At 46.1% G+C, this 26807-nt stretch overlaps 1 protein-coding gene across 2 annotated transcripts in view; it reads right to left on the reverse strand.

The window, feature by feature from the left end:
• The window catches only part of PLEKHH2 (pleckstrin homology, MyTH4 and FERM domain containing H2), a 174293-nt gene that overhangs the window by 86351 nt on the left and 61135 nt on the right, over positions 1-26807 (reverse strand). For both annotated transcript variants that reach the window (XM_066595567.1, XM_066595568.1), the window contains exon 3: positions 1274-1336. In XM_066595567.1, the coding sequence (XP_066451664.1) occupies positions 1274-1336 (63 nt within the window). The remainder of the gene's footprint in view (positions 1-1273; positions 1337-26807) is intronic.

Consider the following 26807-nt stretch of genomic DNA (forward strand, 5'->3'; position numbering starts at 1 on the left):
TGGGCCTCTTCATGACACCCCTGGCATGGGGATGCTCAGTAAACATTAGGACAGGTGAAGGGGTTGTCCCGGGTGATGCCACTGATCCAGCACCCACCGACATGAACCTTGGCGGGGAAAATAAATAAGCCACAGACGATATTACAGTACCTCAGTTCCCCGGGAACAGTCAGGGCCTGGAATAACTTTATTTGAAACTCCAAACAATACAAGGCAAAAATAGACAGTATTCCATGGTTCAGGCAGAGTTATGAATATTTACAGACAGACGTGACGATGAGTACCTCCACACAGCGATCCCAGACTTCAGGACACCTGTGGGTGTGACAACTGTGGACGAGTACCTCCACCCAGTGGTCCCAGAATTCAGGACGCTTGGGTGTGAACAGTTGAAGGACAAACAGAGTACCTCTGCATGGGGCCTTGAGAAAGTCCTACTCACTCGTTACTCACTCTCTCTCTCTCGGGACTCACTCCATCTTCATCTCAGAAACAAGCACTCCGGGAAACATCTCTTCCTCTTCCATGCTTCGCTACATGAGGGCTGAAGGTGCCCCCAAGTAGCTATACCTCCTGACTCCGACTCCAGAAGACATGGACTCCCTTTCCCACTCTCAAGCAGTCACATTTATAGCCTCTCTCATATCACGTGACAGGACAGAAATTGTTACATTTGCAGACAGTCAGCTCACACTTTGCAGACATTAACCTCTCACTTGCTGCAGCTGTGCAATACACATAACAGAATGCAAGACAGTTTTGCAAAGTGCATCTACATAAGACAGACATGTTTGACATTATGGAGGGGGCTAGGTTAGCATGTACTGGGCCACTACACCACCAGTGTCCTCAGCAGCCCCCCTGAAGTAGTTTTGTCCCATTCAGCCCCCCTGTCCTACCTTCTCCTGCAGCCCCTCCGTATTTGTACCATCCTCCGCAGCCTCCTGTATTTGTACCATCTTCCACAGCCTCCGTATTTGTACCAGCCCTCAACCCATATTTGTATCATCCTCTGCAACCTCCCCGTATTTGTACCATCCTCCGCACCCCCCCCCCGTATATGCACCATGCCCCACAGCCCCTTGTATCTGTACCAGCCTTCACCCTATATTTGTACCATGAATTTGTGTCAGTCTCAAAACTTTTGTCTATCTATCTATCTATCAATCTTTCTAGCTAGTCACTTTTCTGATAATCCCGACAAAGGTCTTGCTCTATAGGGTTTTGTAGCTCAAAACAATAACCTCCTACATGAGTGTTCGTTAACAATTACCTGCTCGTACGCTTGTTCTGCTCGGCGGTTGGCATCAATAACTTGTCTTTCCAGCTGCTGCATCTGCACAAAGAAAACAAATGAGTCTTGATTATTTAATGATCATTTCCATAAACTTGCTTTGAAGTCCCTGTAATAGATGGTGACATTATCAATAATCTTCTCAGTTCTAGATGAAAGCCTCTGTCTGATACTCGCTATGCATGAAGGGTTATGAGGGACAGCAATTTGCGGTTCATACACATGCTAGTAATTGTAAACCAAATGACCTGAATATAAGATAAATATATTTCAGCAAACTTCCAACCTAGTGAGATGATTCAGTAACGTGAGATACAACAGAGATGAGGATGTCAGATTATGAGCCAATGGACATGAATGTTGCTACATCCGCTGGGCACACCATGCCGCAACATGGACGCAGGAGTGGTATCGCCATCAAACAAGACGTGCTAGCTGGAACACCAAAGAGACAGTGAACTGCAAACTGGGAACTGGACTCACAGACAGACATAACATAAGGACTGACAAAGGATCCAAACACTCACCTTGCTTACCTGCACACATAACAGATGGAATTGCTATAAAAGTACGAGATATTAGTTTGTGGATTGGCCAAGTCACTTAAGCCCACGAGCCCGAAATTTAAGGGTCCCCGTTGTCTTGTGGGTCCTTACTCTAACGAGACAACATCCACCAGAACCCTGCTTGCAAGCAATGCGATCGCCCCGATAAGGGCAGCCCTGCACTGGAACCTAAGGGCTTCACTAGCCCAAAGATGATACATAATCCAGCAGGACAGGACACAGTTCACACCAACACACCAGGGCTAGCATGCAACACAGAACACCATTAACACTGAACATGCCTGTTCACACCAGATGTCCGGTCACCTGCACAGACACTGAACCCGACACTGTTCACACCTATACACACAACACATAACAGGCGTGCAGGAAACCCAAACCCTAGGGTGAAGGAATACCAGCTTCCTCTAGTAGAGGGACTGGTACATATATATGCAGTAGACATGTGGGGATTGGCTAGTGGGAGGAACTCCTCACCCAGCCAGCTCAATTATCCCACACCTGTGAGGGTGTGCTGCTGGAAACCTGCAGAACAACAGATCCCTGCAGCACAACCCTGAAGGTTGTATTATGGACCTATGTTGTACAGGTCCGTAATATGATGCCAATAACATGCTATGGGTCCATATTATACCTTTTGTGTGTCATCAAGTTTATGGTACATGAGGGTGCACAGAGTTTTTTTTCTAGTGCCACCTATATCAATGTCTAACCAGAGCCAGCCTGTGCAGATTTATTTTTGGCATTCCCAAAAAATCTCTATTTATTGCACTGACAGGTGGTCTATTTGTATTCTGAATTAGCAAAAAGCAGCATTTTAACAGCATATGCACACCAGAACCAAGATCATAACAAAAATATAACACCATAACCAAGCTTATAAGATCAATACAGCACCATAACCAAGCTCATAACAAAAATACAGCACCAGAACCAAGATCATAACAAAAATACGGTACCAGAACCGAGCTCTTTACACAAATACAGCAGCATAACTAAGCTCATAACAAAAATATCAAAAATTAAGCTCATAACATATATACAGCATGAGTACCAAACTCATAACAAAAATACAATACCAAAATCAAGCTCATAACATAAATATGGTACCAATATCAAGCTCAGTACAAATACAGCACTAGAACTGAGCTCATAACATAAATAACATAGCAGAACACAGTAATTGTGTTATGGGCATCAATAGTCTGACAGTGGCGCTTGAGAACATCAGAGAGAAAGAAACAGGGCTAGGAGGAGGATGATTCCTGCCGCGTGGAGGAAAATCATCTGGCCTGGAGTACCTAAGGCAAGTGATCGCTCTCAGCCTACATCCGCCTGGCAAGCTCCCCTACAAGCTGGTGGCTGGTGCCCCATGCAACCGCACTGGTCGCAGATAGCTAAGGCCAGCCATGTTTCCAATCCTTGTAAAGGAGGGGGAGGGAGTTTACCTGCGTCCTGCGCTTGGAAAAGAAAACAGCTGTCTCTATTTTAGCTAATAGAAGCCATTCCTCTGAACGATGGAATTCTACGCTGCAGCGTTTTTTCATGTGATACGCTCATATAAGTGGACGAGAAAACACTAATTAATGTCGGAATTAGATCACGGATAGTCTTCATTAATGTGATTTTCGGCCGCGTGCGGGCAGAGTGAAATCGCATACGCTCATATGAAAGAGGCTTTAGTTTGCAATGTTGCAGGGCTATAGTGTGATCTTTGGCTGTGCAACCCATGATGTGGCCAAAATCGCCATGTAGCACTAGCCTAACTGACATACCTACAGAAGTTCAAGAATCATTTCTTTACAGTACATGTGATTGAGGTTAGTACCTCTTAAAAGCTGCACTGTGATAAGCTGCTAGCATCAGTTTTTGTGACCTTTGTGACCTTTCAGGGACTCTTCACACGGGAGAGAATTAGGATGCGGTCATTTCTGCGTCACAATGTTATCCCTATGGGGCTTGAATTCTGCACATTTTAAAAACGCAAGGTTAAATTCTGCAGTGGAAAAAAAAACCTTCCTGTTGGGGAAATATCGACTTTGTGGATTTCCAACATACAGGAGATGTAATTCTGCAATGAAAGTCTGCGGAATAAAACACAAGAAATTCTGCAAGATGTTCCGCAGAACGCATTCTGCAGGTAGAAACGCAACAAAATCCACACAAATTGACAAAATCTGTATCTGCAGACAATCCCATCCCGTGTGAAAGGTCCCTTAGAGTCTCGGCTGAAACTGAGACTTAGACTGATCTCATGACTCTCACAACTAATCCTACTAAGATATTTTCAATCAAACACTAATAAAATTGCAATAGCTTTTCAATGAGATAATGCAGGAAGATTTGTTTTCTAGACTTAGAGTTTACATAATCAGATCGCACGCCAAGAAACAAAACTGGACAACAAGAAATTACAAGAAAGAGGAGATGGCCAATAAGTATTAAATCTAATAAACAGGGGATTTTGACCCTGTTTTGGATGTGCAAATGCTGTGGAATTTCCTGCTGTAGAAATTCTGCAGCATCTCCGACATGTGTAAACTTACCCTTAAGGCCCATTTAGACACAATGATTCTCACTCAAAATTCATTAAAATCCATCTTTTGAACAATAACCGTTGAGTCTAAATGCACGGACATCGTGCAGTTTTCGTACACGATTCGTTCCTCGCTCAATTCTACTTTTCTAGAATTGAGTGATGAACTCTTATCAGCGGTGCAGGCTGTTATCACGCTTGGCAGCGCTGATAAGATTCTTTCAGCTCGAGTCCCACTGGTAATTCCCAGCGGGAAGCGAGCTGTAAGCGCGGAGAACAATGCAGCTGTTTACTTATGCAGAACAGCTGTATTGTTTGCCGAGCGATAGTGGCGGTGTCCCGCTCCGCCTGCATAGCTCTTTAGTAGCTAATTAGCTACTATAGACTATGCAAAGATGATCGCTCAAAACTGTCACTCAAACTGTTGTTTGACCGATTTTTGAGCGATCGTCTTTCAGTGTAAATGGGGTCTTAAAGCGAATCTGTCACCTACTTTAGCCCTATAAGCTTAGCTTATGGGTTGAAAGAAAGTGACCTATGGAGTCTGGGGATGTAAGTGTAATAATTACCTTTCGCATTGTTCCCCCATTGAGCAGTGCGCTAGATAGTTCGGCCATTCTAAAATTTGATGGGGTGGACTACTTAGCAGCGCTGCTCAATTCAATGAAGCGGTGGCTTCCAGCGCTGACATGGGTGGAACATTGAGGAAAGTAAGTATAACACTTACATCCCCAGACTCCACTCATTGCCAACATTCAGCACATAAGCTTAGCTTATAGCGCTAAAAGTAGGCTACAAATTCCCCTTAATGGAAAGTGGAATACAAGTTAGGCTCTAGTCACATCAGCGTTATATATTCGTTTTGAAAGACTTCGTTATAAAAATTAAAACTGCTGAGAAACGGATGCATAACGAGACAATAAGTGTCAGTTTTTAATGGAAAAGTTTGATGGATCCATTAAAAAAATCCATACACTTTAATCTTTGCTTGTTTCCCTTATGCTTCTGTTTCTCATCAGTTCTTAATGTTGATTATACTCTGCGCATGTGCAGTTGAGAAAAAGTATTTGTTAAGGCCTCCTTCATACAGGCGACAAAGTAGCGCGATTTTGTAGCATTGCTACAATGCTACAAATCGCATGTATGAGAAGCCCATGGTTTCCTATGGGTTCCTTCACACATGAGAATTTTTGTAGCATGCAACAAAACAACACACAAACCTCGCAGGTCCCGCAATATGCCTGCGACACGCGAGGTTTTGTAGCCCATGTTTCCCTATGGAGCCTTCCTCTCTGTTGCATCGCATTGCACGAAAACGCGGTTTGCATGCGATGCGATGCAACTTTGACAGTAGCAAATGCTACTGTCAAAACTATAATCTAAGCCGTAACTACCGGGGAAAAAAACACACATACATCACCTTAGAAGAGCTGTCAGCCCAGCTGCAGCCTCTCCCCAGGTCCCGGCACTGATCTTTTTCTCTTTTGGCCGGGGATTCAAAAATTCCAGCCTCCTAGAAGTGCTGGCTGTGATTGGCTGACAATTAGCCAATCACAGCAAGTGCTCGATGAATGGCGGTGATTGAACCAATTCTTCGAGCACTGGTTGTAATTGGCTAAGTGTCAGCCAATCACAGCCAGCACTTCCAGCAGCCAGGGATTTTTCAATTCCCGGCCAGAAGAAGATCAGTGCCGGGACCTGGGGAGAAGCTGCGGCAGCGCCCCGGACAGCGCGGAAGAGGTGATGTATACTTTTTTTTTCTCCTTTAGTTACAGTTTATTTTCGGGGTAGGACTTATATTTCAAGCCCCCCCCCCCCCCCCCGAAAATCCTTGCATGTGATGCTACAGAGTCGCGTGATTTTGTAGTGTCACATGCGACTTTGTAGTGCTTCAAAATCATGGTATTGCTAAGAGAAAGTCGCAGCAATATCGCACGGTGAGGCAATGCGATATTGCTGTGATTTTCTCACAGCGATGCGGTGTCGCCCGTGTGAAGGAGGCCTAAATGGAATAGATCCAATTCAAAACCAGTAACAGAGCCCCCCATCCCAACTGCCATTCTTGTTTTAGTTGTATGGGGCAGGGAATCCTTTTGAGCCTCCTCTGGCATCAAACCTCAAGCCACTGTCCTATCAATATTGCTTACCTCCATGTTATGTCTGCTTTTGAGCCCCACTCCATTAACCCTTTCCAATCCAATTTGTATCCTGGTTTTCCTAGGGGGCTTACTCTTTTTCTGCCGTTATACAACGGCGCTATATGCTGGCTAAAGCCAGTACTGCTTAAGGGAACTTGTTGGATAGCCTCCGACAGCAGAGAGGCTGGCAATATACAGTAAGAGAACCCCGACGGACGTCTTCCAACATCAGAGCTGTACAGCTTTAAATCATAATGTCTTTAGACATCAGACAGTGGATTGGAAGGGATTAAAGCACGACTATGTTCAGTGACTGCGGATAAGCTGTATGGTAGTCTAAGCTATAAATGTTATTATCACCTTGGTTGCCCAGGCTGTTGCTTTATTCCTTCTTCATGCTTTACACTGCAGCCCTGCATGATCCGATTGGCTGCTATATCCAAGCACAAGCTCTATGAAAAGTTATTGCATGATGGAGGAAGTCAATGAAAACTCCAAACAACTGCCAAATTTCACCGGGGTGGGCTTTGTTGTCTTTTTATATGATTCAAGAATCTTATTACTTTGATCTAATGGCTTTAAATGAACCACTATTTCAACAAGGCTCCTTTTTAGCGACAAAGGTGTATAGACCTGTTTTATGTCTTTAATAGAGATGAGCGAACGTGTTCTTCCGAGCTTGATATTCGTGCGAATATTAGGGTGTTCGGGATGTTCGTTATTCGTAACGAACACCATGCGGTGTTCGGGTTACTTTCACTTCCTTCCCTGAGACGTTAGCGCGCTTTTCTGGCCAATTGAAAGACAGGGAAGGCATTACAACTTCCCCCTGTGTTGTTCCAGCCCTATACCACCCCCCTGCTGTGAGTGGCTGGGGTGATCAGGTGTCCGCCGAATATAAAAGTCGGCCCCTCCCGCGGCTCGCCTCAGATGCCGTGTGAGTTAGATGAGGGACAGTGCTGTTTGTACCGGAGCTGCTGTAGGGAAAGAATTGGTAGTTAGTGTAGGCTTCAAGACCCCCAAAGGTCCTTATTAGGGCCACTGATAGCTGTGTGTTGGCTGCTGTTAGCAGTGGCAATTATTTTTTTTCTCAAAATCGCCTCTGCAGAGCGTTGCACCTGGCATTAGGGACAGAAGTGCTGCATAGGCAGGGAGAGTGTTAGGAGTGAGTGTAGCCTTCAAGAACCTCAACGGTCCTTTCTAGGGCCATATTTAACCGTGTGCAGTACTGTCCAGGCTGCTGTTAGCTGTGCTGCATTTTTTTTTTCTTCTCAAAATCGCCTCTGCAGAGCATTGCACCCTCCATTGATACTGCAGGGAAAGAATTGTGTAGGCAGGGCCACAACACAGTTATTATTCATTGAATATACGCAGTGCTGCCTTTTGGTGGAAAAAAACTGAAAACAAATCTATTTGTCCAGCCTCTGTCCGTCCTAAGGGCGGTGGACACGTGTCGGCTGCGTGTGCAACGTTTAAAAATCAGACGCACCCAGCTACGTTTTACTCCTGGCTTCGCCATTTGCTTTCCTTAATTGGGAAAAAAAATACCTGCTCTGCCAGAGTTAATAACTCTGCTACCCTCATGTTCTGTGCCACATTAGCAGGGCCACAGCACAGTTATTAAACTTCTCATGTTCATTGAATATACGCAGTGCTGCCTTTTGGTGGAAAAAAAACTGAAAATAATTCTATTTGTCCTGCCTCTGTCCGTCCTAAGGGCGGTGGACACGTGTCGGCTGCGTGTGCAACGTTTAAAAATCAGACGCACCCAGCTACGGTTTACTCCTGGCTTCGCCATTTGCTTTCCTTAATTGGGAAAAAAAATACCTGCTCTGCCAGAGGTAATAACTCTGCTACCCTCACGTTCTGTGACACATTAGCAGGGACACAGCACAGTTATTAAACTTAGATTATTCATTCACTAGAGGCAGTGGGGCCTTTCGTTTTCAAAAAAGGGAAAAAATTATATTTGGCTGCAGTCTTGCGCCAATTTATTTCCTGCCTGTGAAATCAAATCACTGGTAATACAGCATGCTGAGGGGTAGGGGTAGGCCTAGAGGACGTGGACGCGGCCGAGGACGCGGAGGGCCAAGTCAGGGTGTGGGCACAGGCCGAGCTCCTGATCCAGGTGTGTCGCAGCCGACTGCTGCGCGATTAGGAGAGAGGCACGTTTCTGGCGTCCCCACATTCATCGCCCAATTAATGGGTCCACGCTGGAGACGGTTATTAGAAAATGAGCAGTGTGAGCAGGTCCTGTCCTGGATGGCAGAAAGTGCTTCGAGCAACCTATCGTCAACACGCAGTTCTGCGCCGTCCACTGCTGCGAATCTGAATCCTCTGTCTGCTGCTCCTCCTTCCTCCCAGCCTCCTCACTCCACTACAATGACACCTGCTCAGGAGCGGGAACACTCCCAGGAACTGTTCTCGGGCCCCTGCTTAGATTGGGCAGCAGCGGTTCCTCTCCCACCAGAGGAGTTTATCGTCACTGATGCCCAACCATTCGAAAGTTCCCGGGGTCCGGGGGAAGAGGCTGGGGACTTCCGCCAACTGTCTCAACAACTTTCTGTGGGTGAGGAGGACGATGACGATCAGACACAGTTGTCTTGCAGTGAGGTAGTAGTAAGGGCAGTAAGTCCGAGGGAGCAGCGCACAGAGGATTCGGAGGAAGAGCAGCAGGACGATGAGGTGACTGACCCCACCTGGTGTGCAACGCTTACTCAGGAGGACAGGTCTGCAGAGGGGGAGTCAAGGGCAGCAGCAGGGCAGGTTGGAAGAGGCAGTGCGGTGGCCAGGGGTAGAGGCAGGGCCAGACCGAATAATCCACCGTTTCCCAAAGCGCACCCTCGCGCCATGCCACCCTGCAGAGGCCGAGGTGCTCTAAGGTCTGGCAGTTTTTCACAGAGACGCCTGACGACTGACGAACAGTGGTGTGCAACCTTTGTCGCGCAAAGCTCAGCCGGGGAGCCAACACCAACAGCCTCACCACCACCACCATGCGCAGACATATGATGGCCAAGCACCCCACAAGGTGGGACGAAGGCCGTTCAGCGCCTCCGGTTTGCACCCCTGCCTCTCCCCCTGTGCCCCAACCTGCCACTGAGATGCAACCCCCTCTCAGGACACAGGCACTACCGCCTCATGGCCTGCACCCACACCCTCATCTCCGCTGTCCTCGGCCCCATCCAGCAGTGTAGTTCAGCGCACCGTCCAGCCGTCACTTGCGCAACTGTTGGAGCACAAGCGCAAGTACGCCGCCACGCACCCGCACGCTCAAACGTTAACCGTCCGCATAGCAAAATTCATCAGCCTTGAGATGCTGCCGTATAGGGTTGTGGAAACGGAGTCCTTCAAAAGTATCATGGAGGCGGCGGCCCCGTGCTACTCAGTTCCCAGTCGCCACTACTTTTCCCGATGTGCCGTCCCAGCCTTGCACGACCACGTCTCCCGCAACATTGTACGCGCCCTCACCAACGCGGTTACTGCCACGGTCCACTTAACTACGGACACGTGGACAAGCACAGGCGGGCAGGGCCACTACATCTCCCTGACGGCACATTGGGTGAATTTAGTGGAGGCTGGGACAGAGTCAGAGCCTGGGACCGCTCACGTCCTACCCACCCCCAGAATTGCGGGCCCCAGCTCGGTGGTGGTATCTGCGGAGGTGTATGCTTCCTCCACTAAAGCACCCTCCTCCTCCTCCTCCTCCTCTGTCTCGCAATCAAGATGTGTTAGCAGCAGCATGTCGCCAGCAGTCGGTGTCGCGCGGTGTGGCAGCACAGCGGTGGGCAAGCGTCAGCAGGCCGTGCTGAAACTACTCAGCTTAGGCGATAAGAGGCACACGGCCCACAAACTGCTGCAGGGTCTGACACAGCAGACCGACCGCTGGCTTGCGCCGCTGAGCCTCCAACCGGGCATGGTCGTGTGTGACAACGGCCGTAACCTGGTGGCGGCTCTGCAGCTTGGCAGCCTCACGCACGTGCCATGCCTGGCCCACGTCTTTAATTTGGTGGTTCAGCGGTTTCTGAAAAGCTACCCACGCTTGTCAGACCTGCTCGTAAAGGCGCGCCGGCTCTGCGCACATTTCCGCAAGTCCCACACGGACGCTGCCACCCTGCACACCCTGCAACATCACTTTAAGCTGCCAGTGCACCGACTGCTGTGCGACGTGCCCACACGGTGGAACTCTACGCTCCACATGTTGGCCAGGCTCTATGAACAACGTAGAGCTATAGTCGAATACCAACTCCAACATGGGCGGCGCAGTGGGAGTCAGCCTCCTCAATTCCTTTCAGAAGAGTGGGCCTGGTTGGCAGACATCTGCCATGTCCTTGGTAATTTTGAGGAGTCTACCCAGGTGGTGAGCGGCGATGCTACAATCATTAGCGTCACCATTCCTCTGCTATGCATCTTGAGAAATTCCCTGCAAACCATAAAGGCAGCTGCTTTGCGCTCGGAAACGGGGGCGGGGGAAGACAGTATGCCGCTGGATAGTCAGGGCACCCTCCTGTCTATTTCTCAGCGCGTACAGGAGGAGGAGCATGAGGAGGATGAGGAGGAGGGGGAAGAGACAGCTTGGCCCGCTGCTGACGGTACACCGGCTGATTGCCTGTCATCCTTTCAGCGTGTATGGCCTGAGGAGGAGGAGGAGGAGGAGGAGGATCCTGAAAGTGATCTTCCTAGTGAAGACAGCCATGTGTTGCGTACTGGTACCCTGGCACACATGGCTGACTTCATGTTAAGATGCCTTTCTCGTGACCCTCGCGTTGCACGCATTCTGGCCACAATGGATTACTGGGTGTACACACTGCTCGACCCACGCTATAAGGAGAACCTGCCCACTCTCATTCCCGAAGAGGAAAGGGGTTCGAGAGTGTTGCTATACCACAGGACCCTTGCGGACAAGCTGATGGTAAAATTCCCAGCCGACAGCGCTAGTGGCAGAAGGCGCAGTACCGAGGGCAAGGTAGCAGGGGAGGTGCGGAGATCCAGCAGCATGTACATCCCAGGCAGTGCAACAGTCTTTAAGGGCCTGGCCAGCTTTATGGCTCCCCACCAAGACTGTGTCACCGCTCCCCAGTCACGGCTGAGTCGGCGGGAGCACTGTAAAAGGATGGTGAGGGAGTACGTAGCCGATCGCACGACCATCCTCGGTGACGCCTCTGCCCCCTACAACTACTGGGTGTCGAAGCTGGACACGTGGCCTGAACTAGCGCTGTATGCCCTGGAGGTGCTTGCTTGTCCTGCGGCTAGCGTCTTGTCGGAGAGGGTGTTTAGTGCGGCTGGGGGAATCATCACAGATAAGCGTAGCCGCTTGTCAACCGACAGTGCCGACAGGCTAACACTCATCAAGATGAACAAAGGCTGGATTTCCCCAGACTTCTCTTCTCCACCAGCGGACAGCAGCGATACGTAAGCAATACGTAGGCTGCACCCGCGGATGGAAGCTACGTTCTCTCTCACCATCCAAAACGGGGACATTTCTGCTTCATCAATCTGTGTCTAATATTCCTCCTCCTCCTCCTGCTCCTCCTCCTGAAACCTCACGTAATCACGCTGAACGGGCAATTTTTCTTAGGGCCACAAGGCTCACTCAAATAATTTTTCTGAACAATTTTTATAAGTTTCAATGCGCTTAAAAGTGTTGGAACTTTAACTTGAACCAATTTTTCGTTACACTGGGCTGCCTCCAGGCCTAGTTACCACTTAAGCCACATTAACCAAAGCGATTCACCTGCCATCTTTGTTGGGCATGGCCAATTTTTACTGAGGTACATTAGTACTGTTGGTACACCAATTTTTTGGGGCCCTCACCTACAGTGTAATCATAGCAATTTGTATGTTCTTCGCCTGCACTCATGGTACAGAAAGGTGTGTGGGGTTGGCCTACACTTTAGCTACATAAATGTAACTTGGGCCTTGGCTTTACTAAGGCTACTGAAATGGAACTAAGACTGCGCTCCCACTATACTGCTGCTTCAGAATTGTTACTGGGGTCTGTCTTGAGTGCTACTATTGCTGACATGGAACGAAGACTGCTCTCCCGCTATACTGCTGCTTTGGAATTGTTACTGGGGCCTGTCTTGAGTGCTACTATTGCTGACATGGAACGAAGACTGCGCTCCCGCTATACTGCTGCTTCGGAATTGTTACTGGGGCCTGTCTTGAGTGCTACTATTGCTGACATGGAACGAAGACTGCGCTCCCGCTATACTGCTGCTTCGGAATTGTTACTGGGGCCTGTCTTGAGTGCTACTATTGCTGACATGGAACGAAGACTGCGCTCCCGCTATACTGCTGCTTCGGAATTGTTACTGGGGCCTGTCTTGAGTGCTACTATTGCTGACATGGAACGAAGACTGCGCTCCTCCTATAATGCTGCTACTGATATGTTAGTGGGGCCTGTCCTAATGCTACGGCTGAAATGTTACGAATTCTGCGCTCTGCCTATACCGCTGCTAATGGTATGTCTCTGGGGTGTGGAAACAGAGGCTTCCCAAAGACATGATGGCGGCGAGGCCATTTCCCACCAACGCGGTTACTGTTAAGGTGCATATAACCACGGACACGTGGAGAGGACATGTAGTGCCTCAAAAACATCCCCCTCCTCCTCCAACAGGGAAAACATTCTTGGCAAATGCCTTTGCATTGGTTCGTCTGGTGGCAGTCCAAGAATTTCACCTTTACCGACACAACAAGAGAGCCCCCACACCATCCCCCCGCCACGGCCCACTTAATCCTGGCCGCATTCCGAAAACCAACAAAATACAACCGTGCTACTAGGTCTGCAGTCACCACCACATTACCACCAACGCGGTTACTGTTAAGGTGCATATAACCACGGACACGTGGAGAGGACACGTAGTGCCTCAAAAACATCCCCCTCCTCCTCCAACAGGGAAAACATTCTTGGCAAATGCCTTTGCATTGGTTCGTCTGGTGGCAGTCCAAGAATTTCACCTTTACCGACACAACAAGAGAGCCCCCACACCATCCCCCCACCACGGCCCACTTAATCCTGGCCGCATTCCGAAAACCAACAAAATAAAACCGCGCTACTAGGTCCGCAGTCACCACCACATTACCACCAACGCGGTTACTGTTAAGGTGCATATTACCAGTCTGACTGGGGCATGCAGACACCTTGACAGAATGAATAGTGTGTGGCACATAGGTTCCCCATTGCTATGCCCACGTGTGCAGCTCCTGATGGCGGTGGCACAGGATTCTATTTCTCATTGCTTCTGTACAGCATTGTGGGCTATCGCCCCGCCCCTTTTAAAGAGGGTCGCTGCCTAGCCGTGCCAACCCTCTGCAGTGTGTGCCTGCGGTTCCTCCTCATGGCAGACGCACTTCTAAATAGACATGAGTGTGGCGTGGCATGAGGGCAGCTGAAGGCTGCGCAGGGACACTTTGGTGTGCGCTGTGGGGGGGGAGGGGGGGCGGTTGGGCAGCATGTAACCCAGGAGAAGTGGCAGCTGAGTGTCATCCAGGCAGTGATTGTGCTTTGTTGTAGCTAGTGTGGTGCTTAGCAAAGGTATGCCATGCTAATGAGGGCTTTTCAGAAGTAAAAGTTGTTGGGAGGGGGGGGGGGCCCACTCTTGCCGGTATTGTGGCTTAATAGTGGGACCTGTGAACTTGAGATGCAGCCCAACATGTAGCCCCTCGCCTGCCCTATCCGTTTCTGTGTCATTCCAATCACTTTCTTGAATTGCCCAGATTTTCACACATGAAAACCTTAGCGAGCATCGGCGAAATACAAAAATGCTCTGGTCGCCCATTGACTTCAATGGTCTTCGTTATTCGAAACGAACCCTCGAACATCGCGGGAAGTTCGTTTCGAATAACGAACACCTGAACATTTTGGTGTTCGCTCATCTCTAGTCTTTAACCCTTTCCAATCCACTGCCAGACGTCTTCCTACATTCTGATTGAAGCTTGTACAGCTCCAATGTCAGAAGACGTCCGACGGGGTATTCTTACTGTCTATTGCCAGCCACTCCGCTGTCGGAGCCTCTCTGGCGCACACACACTGGCTTTAGCCAGCAGATGGCACCGTTATATAACAGCAAAAAGGGAAAGCCTTTTAGGAAACCCTGAATCCAAAATTGGATTGAAAAGGGTTAAATATGTAAGTTCCTGTAGGGTAACTATTAGAAGTTTTCTATAAGTCTTGAAGGTGGTGATTGTTTGTCTTCATCATGATGGTAATTTATTAGCAGAGAAGTTTCCTATGTTCGGGCAGAACGTGAAGTAAATATTAGAAACGCTATTATTTGGCAAGACGTGCCAGAAGCTTGGTCTCTCTAATGTGGTTGGCAGCCACGGCAATGGAATGACCTAAATATGTAACACAATCCCTAAATTGTAAGGAACATAGTCTGTAAACAGCATTCAGATTGTGTGGGATTATTGAGCTATTCTGCTGCAGCGGGAATTCTAAAAGGCCACTCCGATTAAATTTTTTTTCTATCCATTTTGTAACTAGCCCCCATTATATATAGGTTAGCTAGTGTTACCTTGTTTAGTAATTCCTTTCTAACTGAAACTCCTGGACTCCTTCTCCTCATGGTGGTCATGTGATCTCAATTCTGACTAGCTAAGATTTACTTTGGTTTATGTGCTCTCAAATTAGTCAGTTTTTCTGTCCATATAATACTGGTGTGATTGACTTTACCACACAAGCTCTTCACAGGGGGACACAGAAACTCTTGTCGCAGTTACAGATGATGATTAGAGGCTCCTGTCACACAGTTATAATGAAGATCATAGTTCACCCTCTTGAGTGTATACTTATGGGTTGTAGTTTATTTAGGTGAATATAGAATACAGATGGTAATGGCACTGTCCTCCCAGCAGGCAGACATGGTACTGGCTCTACTTGGTTATGTGATGTTGTGCTGATGCATCACAGAATTGATAGCACAGAATAGTGTAAGAGAAAGCAAAGAGAAATCACAGCATCAAAGATGGTGCCTGATAAGCATCAAAAAGGAGGCTGCACTGCACGGTAGTGACTGCAATATACGTAGGAGGCATCCAGAGTGCGACTGCCCTCAGGTTAGGAGGACAGGGATGGAAAATTACGTTTTCGCTGGAATAGGTGTGTTCCCATCTGAGGCTTTCATGGCATATGCACAGAATATGCCAAAAAAGTGTAATAGAAGTGGATCCCACCTCTGGGATCTGCGCCTATCTCTAGTTCTTCTCCTTACTGCCATCGGTAAATGTGATGGTTGGGACATATAGAAATAGCTGAGCACGTTGTGATATGCTGTTTCCATAACTCTGGTGGAACTCAAGAGTACTTAGGGCAGGCTCACACGAGCGTAATACGTAGTATGTGCGCATAATACGCAGTGAATGGAGTCAATGAAAGTACATTGATTTTCATTAATCCATTCACACTTGCGTATATACATTGACTATAATATGCGCGTAAAAAGGAACGCAGCATGTTCTATTTTACCGTGTTTTACGCGCGATAGAGCCCTATTGTTGTCTATAGGCGAGTAATAACCGCTGTACATACACAGTTACATTGCGTACGTGCAGCTTTTATATGCAACGTCGCTAGGAGTCAGAGCAGAAAATAAAAAAAAAACAATGGAGACTGCGCATGACAGCGTGCGCAAGGTATGCTGTCATGAGCAGTCAAAAATCGCCGCAGCACACCCCTTCCATGGGTTAAAAGGCTATTTAGCCTAATAACATCCAGATGCTGTCTTTTTTTTTCAAGGAATTGCACAGTATTGAGCATTTGCTCACATATTGAGTACGCATTTGTGCACCTCCCATAGACTTCTACGGGGCCCTTGGTGCGCAAATACGCTGGAAAATAGAACAAGTTCTATTTTTTTCCCATATGTGAAATGCACATGCAAAACAGACTCACGGGAATGAATCTATTGACATCAATGGGTTTTATTCTATGCGCACCTTCCGTCACTGGCGAAAATCGCAGTACCACGTATGAATACAGCCTCATGGGGGTTACGGAAACGGCCAAGTAGGCATGCTAAGGGGATGTCAGGAGACCCTAACTGGGGAAGAAACCACCATACACATTAGATGGTCCCGACAACTGTCAACTGAACCCCCACATTGCAGAGAGAAAGACAGGCACAAGGCCCAAAGGCTTGCACTCTATTTTACTGTTATCCTATCTCCAATGCTGTGCAGCTCTCTGTATATATTCATATAGGAGTTGGATACAAGGAGAATAGCATAAAGGGGCATCTACAGTTCCAGAGAATAATTTGGTAAGAATGTGGTAGTGTCCAAGTTGGAGACGGATTCAGTACATTTGGTGGAACTGATGGCATACATATGTATACATTTAGGATGAGATGCCAGAAGACGCCCACTGCTGCTGTGTAATGAATGTCTCACTTATATGGCAGTGCATACCACAGAGACACACTGAAAGAAGTCTCTTGTAGTGGGGCAGGCAGTGGGAAACAGGTTGGCTGCTCCCCTGTTTGCAGAGAGTTAACTGCACTTCCCAGTCAGATCACTTTCCCTCTTTAGCTTAGAAAGCAGCACAGATCCTAATGTCTATCATACACAGTCCATGTATTTATATGGCAGAACTCCAGGGATGGGGAGGTGAGAAAATACTTCTATTAACAGCCATGTATTATTACTCAGCCTCAGTTGATGCTGATATTTTTTTTCATTGCATTGGAGTTCTAGAGACCCTTTTCATAGTCATTCTCTACTCTGGCTAATAATACCCCTCCCCCTTCCTTTTAAAGGAGTTGTCCCTTAATACACTACTGGTCAAACGTTTTATGCCTCGATTTTATATCTCAATTCTTCCAGTTATATTTTATATTAACACAGCTCAACTCCAGCAAATAACATAAAATGGTTCAAAAGTAAGTAAAAACATCAAAATATTATGAAATTCTAACCTGTAACGCAATAATAGTCTGAATTTATCATTTTAACCAAGAACACATCGAGGACAGCTGCTTTGTAGCACAAAACAGTAATTCACGGAATTTAGCCCCGCCCCCGTTCCACCTCCTCTCATTGCAAATAGTGCAGAAGGGCGGAGAAGGGGTGGAGAGGAGGCAGAGAGGGGGCGAGAGCTCAGAGCACTGCTCCCGGCTCTTCCAGCCTCCTGCCCCTGTAGAGAGAAACGCCGTATATCGGCTGGGCGTGAAAACCCAGCCAGTATACGGTCGTCTGAATGCACCCTTATGCTACGGACCGTAATTTGCGCATGAGCAACTCCAATTTTTTTTCTACTGTCTAAATTTTGCGCCACTGTACACATTAAAAAAATAGATAGGTCCTGCACATAGAAAAACTACACACAAGAAAGATAGGGAAAGGCCTATATTTTCTCACACGTAGTATTATTGTGGAGAATCACGCTAGTCAAAACAAAACCATGGAAATCAATGGTTTTGTTGCATTACGTATTCCAGGTGTGATTTTCATGCTCGCAAAATGTGATGAAATCACGGTCATGATTTAAAGCCCTTAAAAGTATAGGTCTGTCCTGCAGAGAAATTGCCACGAAAGCACAGATTGCAGTCAGTAAAGTTTCCTATACCAACCAAAGGCACTTAGAAATTGGAAGAAACTTTAAGAGGAAGAGGTCTGACAGACCAAAGGCCACTACAACACCAACTGTCAAACATGGGGGAGGAAGCGTGATGGTCTGGGGCTCTATTGTTGGATTCAGAGTTGGCAACTTGTACAGGGTGACTGGCCCACTTCACAAAAAGGACAACCACAGCATTTTTATACAATACTCTCTGGTGTACGCCTAGTTGGTCATGGGTTCATATTCAGCAAGAAAATGATCCAAAACATGCTTCTAGGTTATATCAGAAATGCTTAGGAAGAAAAAGATGGAATGGCCTGCACAGTCTCTAAATTGAACTTATTTGAGATGAACTGGACAGAAGGGTGAAAGCAAAGCAACTTACAAGTGCAGCACATTTGTGGGAAGTTTTGCAACATTATTGAGAAGAAAGTTTCAGAAGAATATTTGAATGCAATTGTAGAAAGTATGCCTCGATTGTGTGAAGTTGTTATATCAGCTAGAGGGGGCTACTTTGAAGAGTCGAAAATCAAGATTTAATTTGGTGAAACAAAGTTAGTCCATTATTTTTATTCATCTTAACCTTTTTCTTCAAGGTACATTTGAGACATTAAACTGTGTGAATATCAATAAAATAGGAAAAATTGATGTGTTCTAAAACTTTTGACCGCTAATGTATCAGAGATGGATTGGTCCATACCCATATGGTTAAGCTGCTGTGCCTCTGGCTGAGGGCTTACTTCGTCTGCAATCACAGCATTTAGAAACCTGGATCCGACTGGGATCGAAACATAATCAATGGGGGTCAGTGCAACTCTCTGGGCTATCGCCTCCAACTTGGCCTGAGCCAGAGTACGCAAGAACTCTTATCTATTCCACATTATACTTGAACTGCAAACTGGTTTATTCAACAGTAACAAACAGTTCTTAAACAGTGATAAAGTCCTCGATAACAGCTGCAAACAAACTTAGAAGATTTTATCGGTGACCAGACTGAAACTGGGCACGGATGAAGGAGAATTTCCAGAAACTGAGAAGAGTGAGGTGTTGGTGGAACAAAAAGTCTAATACATGGGAGCCTGGCAGTATGTGAGTCTTACGGTCTATTGGGTAGCACCTACAGTAGCAGCACGAGGACTACAAGGAATTTCTACCCCTCCAACAAAATCCAATATCATGTACCATCAGATATCAACTTCTGTAGCCATTAAGACATGCTACTAACTGGTTATTCTCCTTGAACAGAACTCCACGACTCACCATGGCGTCTTGCCATTTCTGCTTCCTCCGTCTGGGAACCCTCGCCCATTTAAAGATACAGGCATGAACAAACTTAGGCCTCGGTCAGACGGGCGTTTTTTCGTGCGATGTGCGCATGCGATCTGCGCATATATAGAACCATTGCTTTGCAATGGCATCGGACACATGGCAGCTTTTTATGCGGATGTCCAATAAATTATAAGACACAAGGAATCACAGATCGCGCCTATCTGCGTTCTGCGATTCCTTGTGTTCTATATATGCGCTCAATGGGGCCGGCGGCAGCAGCGCCGAACCCATTGAGAACATATACTACAAAGATCATTCTCCTCTGCCACAGCTGTAACAGCTGTGGCAGAGAAAAACGATGTTCGGCCATTGAATTCAATGGATCCGGCAATACAGCCGGCTCCATTGAAAGCAATGGGCTGCCGGCGAGCGCAGGATGAATTTTCAGGAAGGGCTTAAAAATATAAGCCCTTCCCTGAAAATCATCCTAAAATGTGTAAAAAAAAAAAATATATATACTCACCTTGTCCCTGCAGCTGGAGTTCAGCCACGGCCGGCCGGCAGTTCTCCTGAACTGCTCTGTGTAGTATTCAGCAGGCGGGGATTCAATAGCTGAGAGCTGCCCCTGATTGGTTCTTGCGCTCAGCCAATCAGAGGCAGCATTCACTCACCCATTCATTAATTCATGAATGGGTGAGTGAGAGCTACCTCTGATTGGTGAGGGCTGTGACCAATCAGAGGCAGCCCATTCAGCAGGTGGGGATTTTAAATCCCCGCCTGCTGAATACTACACAGAGCAGTTCAGGAGAACTGCCGGCCGGCCGCGGCTGAACTCCGGCTGCAGAAACAAGGTGAGTATATATATATTTTTTATTTTTACACATTTTAGGATGATTTTCAGGGAAGGGCTTATATTTTTAAGCCCTTCCCGAAAATTCATCCCGCGCTCGCCGGCAGCCCATTGCTTTCAATGGATCCGGCTGTATTGTCGGCTCCATTGAATTTCAATGGGCTGGACAGCGCTCCTTTGATCGGGCCCGTTTCGCCGAAAACGCTGCTAGCTGCAGATTTTTTGGCGAATCGTCGGCCCCGGTGACGCGATTTGCGGATGCGCATCCGACATGCGATCCGCAAATCGTGGCAAAAACCGGTCATCTGACCGAGGCCTAAGAATAAAATTGTTAACTAACAAATGGTGCCTAAAGTATATAGGAAATGTGGGTTCATTAAGTTATGTCCTAGCCACAGGATAGGGATAACTATCTGATCAGTGGTCCAACTGCCACGATCACAATAATTCAGGTTCCAAGTTTCCCCAAATTAATGTTATTTTTATTATAGGGAGTAAGCGTCTACGGATGCATGCTGTAAAACCCGAGGAACAGTTAGGCTCTACTGTGTAGGCGGTTTTCTTCAGTGCTTACAATAGAATTAGCCTGGTTTGTCGGAATCCGTGCGCTGCGTGTAGTTTTCTTCCTACTCACACATTCATCACATCTGTAGTGTACGGTTTGCCAATCTGTTCTGGCCAAAACACTGACTCAAGAATACACACCTCAAGGATTTATTATCATGGCTGAAAACTGCCAAGACATACAAACACTTTGGTATTTTGTGTAACCCTTTCAAGACCAGAGATTTTTCATTTTTTATTTACATTTTTTCATCCCTGCCTTTTAGGAGCCATAACTTTTTTAGTTTTTCATCGACATAGCTGCATGAGGGTTTTTGTTTTTTGGTTGTTTGTTTTTTTAAGTAGGGTGATTTAAAAAAAATGCAATTGTATCATTTTGGAGGGGGGGGGTAGTTTTTCGGGCTTTCGTGGTGCAGTAACAATGACATATGAACTTGTGGTCACTACAATTACAGTGATGCCTAATTTGTATATTTTTACATTTTACTACTTTTAAAAAATAAAGCAACTTTTTTAAATGACTAACATTTGCTTTGCTGTATTCTGAGTCCGTAACTTCTTTTTTCATCTATTCAACTGTGTTTTTGCATGGTAAGACATAGTTTTTATTAATACTATTTTAGGGTTCATACATCTTTTTGATCACTTGAACTAATTAGCTTCTGCCTCATTGGGGCTTTTTTGCTTTCCTCTGGATCAACAAAGGGGGTGGAAACGGGCTGAACCAGATGGACATTGTTTCACTTCAGCCTAATATACTTTGTTACTTCATTCAAGTTTTTGGAAGCTGGCATAACATAAAACCCTGTAATTTTGGCATTTTGTACTATTTTTTTTACAATGTTCACCGTGTGGGATAAATATTGTGAATTTTAAAAATTCAAGCTTTTACAAATATGATGATACCAAATATGTGGGGGAAGGACAAGTTGTGTAAGTGTTTTTATGGGAAAAGGTTTTTTTTTTTAAACTTTTAATAATTTTATTTTTATTTTTTACTGTTTTTTAAAACCTTATCAAACCTTTTAGTGCATTTTAATTTAGTCCCCACAGGGGACTTGAACTTGCGATCCTTGGATCACCTGTACTATATACTGCAATATTTAAGTATTGCAGTATATAGTGATTTTAATGTCATTTAGAAAGCCCTGCTAAATATAAGGCTTCATAGGCATCCATGCATGGAGCAATGGGAGTCTTCACTAGGTTCCAACCAGGATCATGTTGCGGGAGATGACTATGGGGTACTGCAAGGAGTCCCCCCTCCAGCTGCCTATTTAGATGCATAGTTAACTTTGACTGTGACATCTAAACAGTTAACTGCAGCGATCAGAGCTGATCCTGATCACAGCAGTTACTGATGATTGACAGCTGTGAAAAACAGCTGATAGCCACTGGGTATGGAGTGAACTCAGCTCCCATGTCCGTTCCATACTCCTAAGGGCACTTTTACACATGCCGAAAATCGTTCGGATTGCTGCAATCCAGAGAGAATCTGAATGATTATTGTTCAGTGTAAATGCATGCGCCAACTGAGCAACGAATATAATTAATTGGCTTAGCATTCAGTTTCTGCATGCATAAAAACTGAATGACGATCAGGCAGTCATTCATCTATAAACGGCTGCCTGTTTACTGTAAATAGAGGGGGGGTGGCCGGAAGGATGATCGCTCCTATGTAAAAGTGCAGGAATGATCATGACTGCAACGACCTGTCGGTCTTCTGCGCTCAACAGGTTGTTCCATGTAAGATGGACCTTGCTAACATATCAGTAGGTAGCAAAAGTAAAAGACAGATGGAAGGAAGCATGACTGTTGATTTCGACAGGGTTTGTTCACAGTCTATTACCACTGAGACACATGGGTCTGCATATGAGCCGTAGACTCAGTACAGTAGATTTTTTGATCAAGATCAATGGCAACTAAAGAAACTGATTGCCAGACGTGCTCTTAGCGTGCCATCACACAAGTGCTAGTGGCTGCCAGTAGCGCTCGTAGACAATTGCCAGGCTGAACCTGCAAACGTAGGTACAGCCCAGTAAGTAACGTTATTACCTGAGCGTTAACGACGTTCGTGTAATATCATCTTAAGAATTAACACTGTGTGTGTCTTTGTAACTACTACCATTAGCAGGAACTCACTGGTGTCTACTGCTTGCCTATGGTGTACAGCTGCGTTTTTTTGCTCCTACCACCCAATTGACTGGTCTTCACATATACATAATTTTAGTACTGTTCTGGTTATATTTCAGGGTCTTCTTACAGAGGTGCTCTAGCTTGTTCGTCTAAAAAGGCCATACTGTTCGGCTTTGGCAATAGTTGCGTGACTCGGTGGAGTCTTTGAGAGCTCCTGGTCTTCATCCTAGCCTTCCTAATCCTTGCCATGGGACTACAGCTTTCAGCTTGGTCAACATAACTTAAAGCACATGAAAAGGTATAACTTAAATCAACCCTCCGGTTTCGGGACAAAATTCCGTCTTAGGATCAGATGGAGACGGGGGTATATTACCTGGATTTGTTCTTCTATGCTGTCCGTCTGATTTGCCAGTTCCAGGTCCTGTTTTTGGTCATCCAAGATGGCAAAATCAATCTTCAATTATCCAATCCTCACGGTGCATTGGTAGTGTTAGATTACCAATGCACTATACTTGTTCTCTGATTGGCCAGAGCTGCTCATATGATCAGCAACAACCAACCAAAGAGCAGTCCACAATGCGCATTAGGTAGTTAGAAAATTGCTGCAGCCATCTTGGATGGCTATAAAAGGGGACCTGAATGGACAGATCAGAGGGGCAGCAGAAAAATACAGCTGCAAGTAATTTATTCCCCTCCTTTCCCGGGACACCATAAAAATAAAAAACAATAAATCTTGTTATTTGTATAGTGCCAACTTATTCTGCAACATTTTCATGTAATTTATTTACTACCCCCCTCCAAGCTGGATACTCATTTTACCAACCTCGGAAAGATGGAAGGCTGAGTCAACCTTGAGCCGACTACCTGAACAAGCAGGGATTGAACCTGCAACCTTCAGGTTGTGAGCGAGAGCTTGGGACTGCATTTCTGCTGTGAACTGAAATCAGAGGGTTACTTTAATCCTACAAAGACCCAAGATCATGGATCCTAATGTGTGAACATCCCTTCTATTCCTAAAAACAGCTGACATTGAATGTTCAACTATCTCGGCACCTTGTTTAGGCAGAAAGCCACCGATGTGTGCAACCCCAAATTACCCCAAATCTGTTTATTTGGTATTCGTCCCAGATGACTCCATCTCACCATGTGTGGCCTTGTTATGTCCTCTGCCAAATAGTATATTAATCTTTTTAGGAGAGCGAGTGAACATAATACATAACGTTTTCTAAGGCTGGATCCAAATGGTTATCATCTAATGCCGAAAACATTTAGGTCTGTTTGAACTTAAATGTTGGGTCTGCTACTTTTCTGGGAACTCTGACAAATGTTGGAATGTGTAATGTGTAACTGTCAAGGGGGTGTTTTCCAGCCTGTGATGATAGCGAAGAGAAATAACGCAGCCCCTTTCTGACACATCCTTTGTGAGAGCGTTCTGGCAAGTAGACTCCTGATCTTCCGATGCCTTGCTGACTTTCTTTCATTTGCTCTCAGTAACTTGATAATAACTCACATACTTTCTCAATGTGTTTTGGACGGTTAGAGGGTGAATAACAGGATGGCAGCCCTGAGTCTACTATCGCATGTCACTCACACTACATTCGGAAAACTCTTTATTATACTTTAAGTCACTGATCGCTGGATATTTTCATGGGTGACTCATGGAAAACAAAACACTTAGGTTGATGATGAAATCCCGGGAATGTTTTAGGTCTCTGGAGAGAATAGCTTACATACTATATAGGCGGAATTGCCAAAAAGAGCTATTGGAAATGAAATTGGGTTTAGCTGTTAGGAACTGACTCCATCCAATACACATGACCTCTATTTGCATAGCTATACTAAAGATATTTGTGCATTTGCCTGTAGTTACACTATTATTATACATCATCCTACCAAATGTAATTGAACACCTTAGCAAGAAACAGAAGTAGTATTGATTTACTTATATTACTACTTAGTGGGCCTTCTTTGGCCCTAATGACATTGGATATTTTCTGTGGCATACTCTCTTCTAATGTCTGATACACTTCAGCTGCTATTTCCCTCCATTCATCCTGCAAACGTGTGACAAGCTCTCTCAAAGAAGATGCATTGGTATTAGAGATGAGCGAACCTACTCGTTTCGAGTAATTACTCGATCGAGCACCGCGATTTTCGAGTACTTCAGTACTCGGGTGCAAAGATTCGGGGGGCGCCGGGGGGCGGCGTGACGGAACGGGGGGTAGCAGCAGGGAACAGGGGGGAGCCCTCTCTCTCTCCTTCTCCCCCCTACTCCCCGCTGCAACCCCCCACTCATCCACGGGGGCCCCCCCGAATGTTTTCGCCCGAGTACGGAAGTACTCGAAAATCGCGGTGAAAAAGGGGCGTGGCCGAGTAGGCTCGCTCATCTCTAAGTGGTGCAAGGAGCGTCATCATGGACAGTTTAAGCAAGAACGTTCTATGGAGGGACAAATCACGTTACCCTATCTTCAATTCAGATAGATGCATCTGGGTGTGGAGGATCCTAGTGAACGCCTTTTAACTGAGTGTGTTGTGCCAACAGTTAAGTAGGGCGAAGCTTCCATTATGGTCTGGGGATGTTTTACGTGGCATGGTCTTGGTCCGTTGGTTGTAATGACAAGAGCCATGAACACGGAGGTGACCCTGACATTCTAGACAATCATGTGCTGCCAACGATGTGGTAATACTCTGAGAATGGTCGGCCATACTTCCAACAAGACAACGCACCTTGTTACAAATCTAACGCTGTTTTACATTGGTTTGAGGATATGGATGTTCCATGATTGGACCGGCTGCACAGAGTCCCGACCCGAACTCTACTGAGCATCTTTGGGATGAACTGGAACGTTGGGTCAGCAAATATGAACAACATCTATCCATCTTCTTTGAGAGAACTCGACAGATGTTTGCAGGATGAATGTAAGGAAATAATAATGAAGTGTATCAGACGTTAGTAGAAAGTGTGTCATGGAGAATATCCAATGTTATTAGGGCCATAGGAGGCCTACTAAGTGTTAACAAGTGAGTAAATACTACTTTTCATTTTTGCTCAGGTGTCCAATTACTTTTGGTAGGATAGCGTACCTGACCTCAATTTGCTTAGCTATTCTAGAGATATGTGTGCATTGGTTTGTATCTATCTCTGGTACAACATATCACTAATGCATTTAATAGCTTTATCCTGCAGAATATTTGTATACGGACCTACAACAATAAAGTACAAGCATAAGTAGTATCACTAGTCTTTCGATCAGGGGCGTAACTAAAGGCTCAGGGGCCCTGATGCAAAAGGTGAGCTAGGGCCCCCCCTCTATCTGTATCTGTACCCGTACCCATACCTAAACCATGCTGCACAAAGACATAACTTGAAGCTTCTGGGCCCCAATGCAAAACCTGTAACAGGGCCCCCAACTATAATGCTTTGTTCATAGTACTGGGCTCCCTATATGGAGAAGAGAGGCCTTATGGGCCCCCTAAGGCTCCTGGGCCCGGGTGCAACCGCATCCCCTGCACCCTCTATAGTTACGCCCCTGCTTTAATCCTTTATCCCTTTAAAAATCATAAGTGTCTTTCAGAAATCTGCCTAAACTTTTTACTATGTTTTGAAGAAATTCATCTTTATGGATAAGGGATAAGAATGTTAGACCCATCGTGTGCCCGAGACGAATGGGTGTTCAGCGAGTCTTTATTTTGCATGACACCTTTGGTCCCATTAGACAGGTGTATGTGAGTCATGCCTAAGATTCTCAAGCGTAACTCATTTTGGACAGTACATGGACACATGTCCATGTGCTGTCCAGTACCCACAGGCAATGGCCATTGCATATCCGAGTCTGGTCCTTGATACAGACCAGAATAAGACATGCTGCAATTTTTTTTCACATCAGTCCATATTAA

Source organism: Eleutherodactylus coqui, chromosome 3, assembly GCF_035609145.1.
Source record: "Eleutherodactylus coqui strain aEleCoq1 chromosome 3, aEleCoq1.hap1, whole genome shotgun sequence".
NCBI classification, from domain to species: Eukaryota; Metazoa; Chordata; class Amphibia; order Anura; family Eleutherodactylidae; genus Eleutherodactylus; species Eleutherodactylus coqui.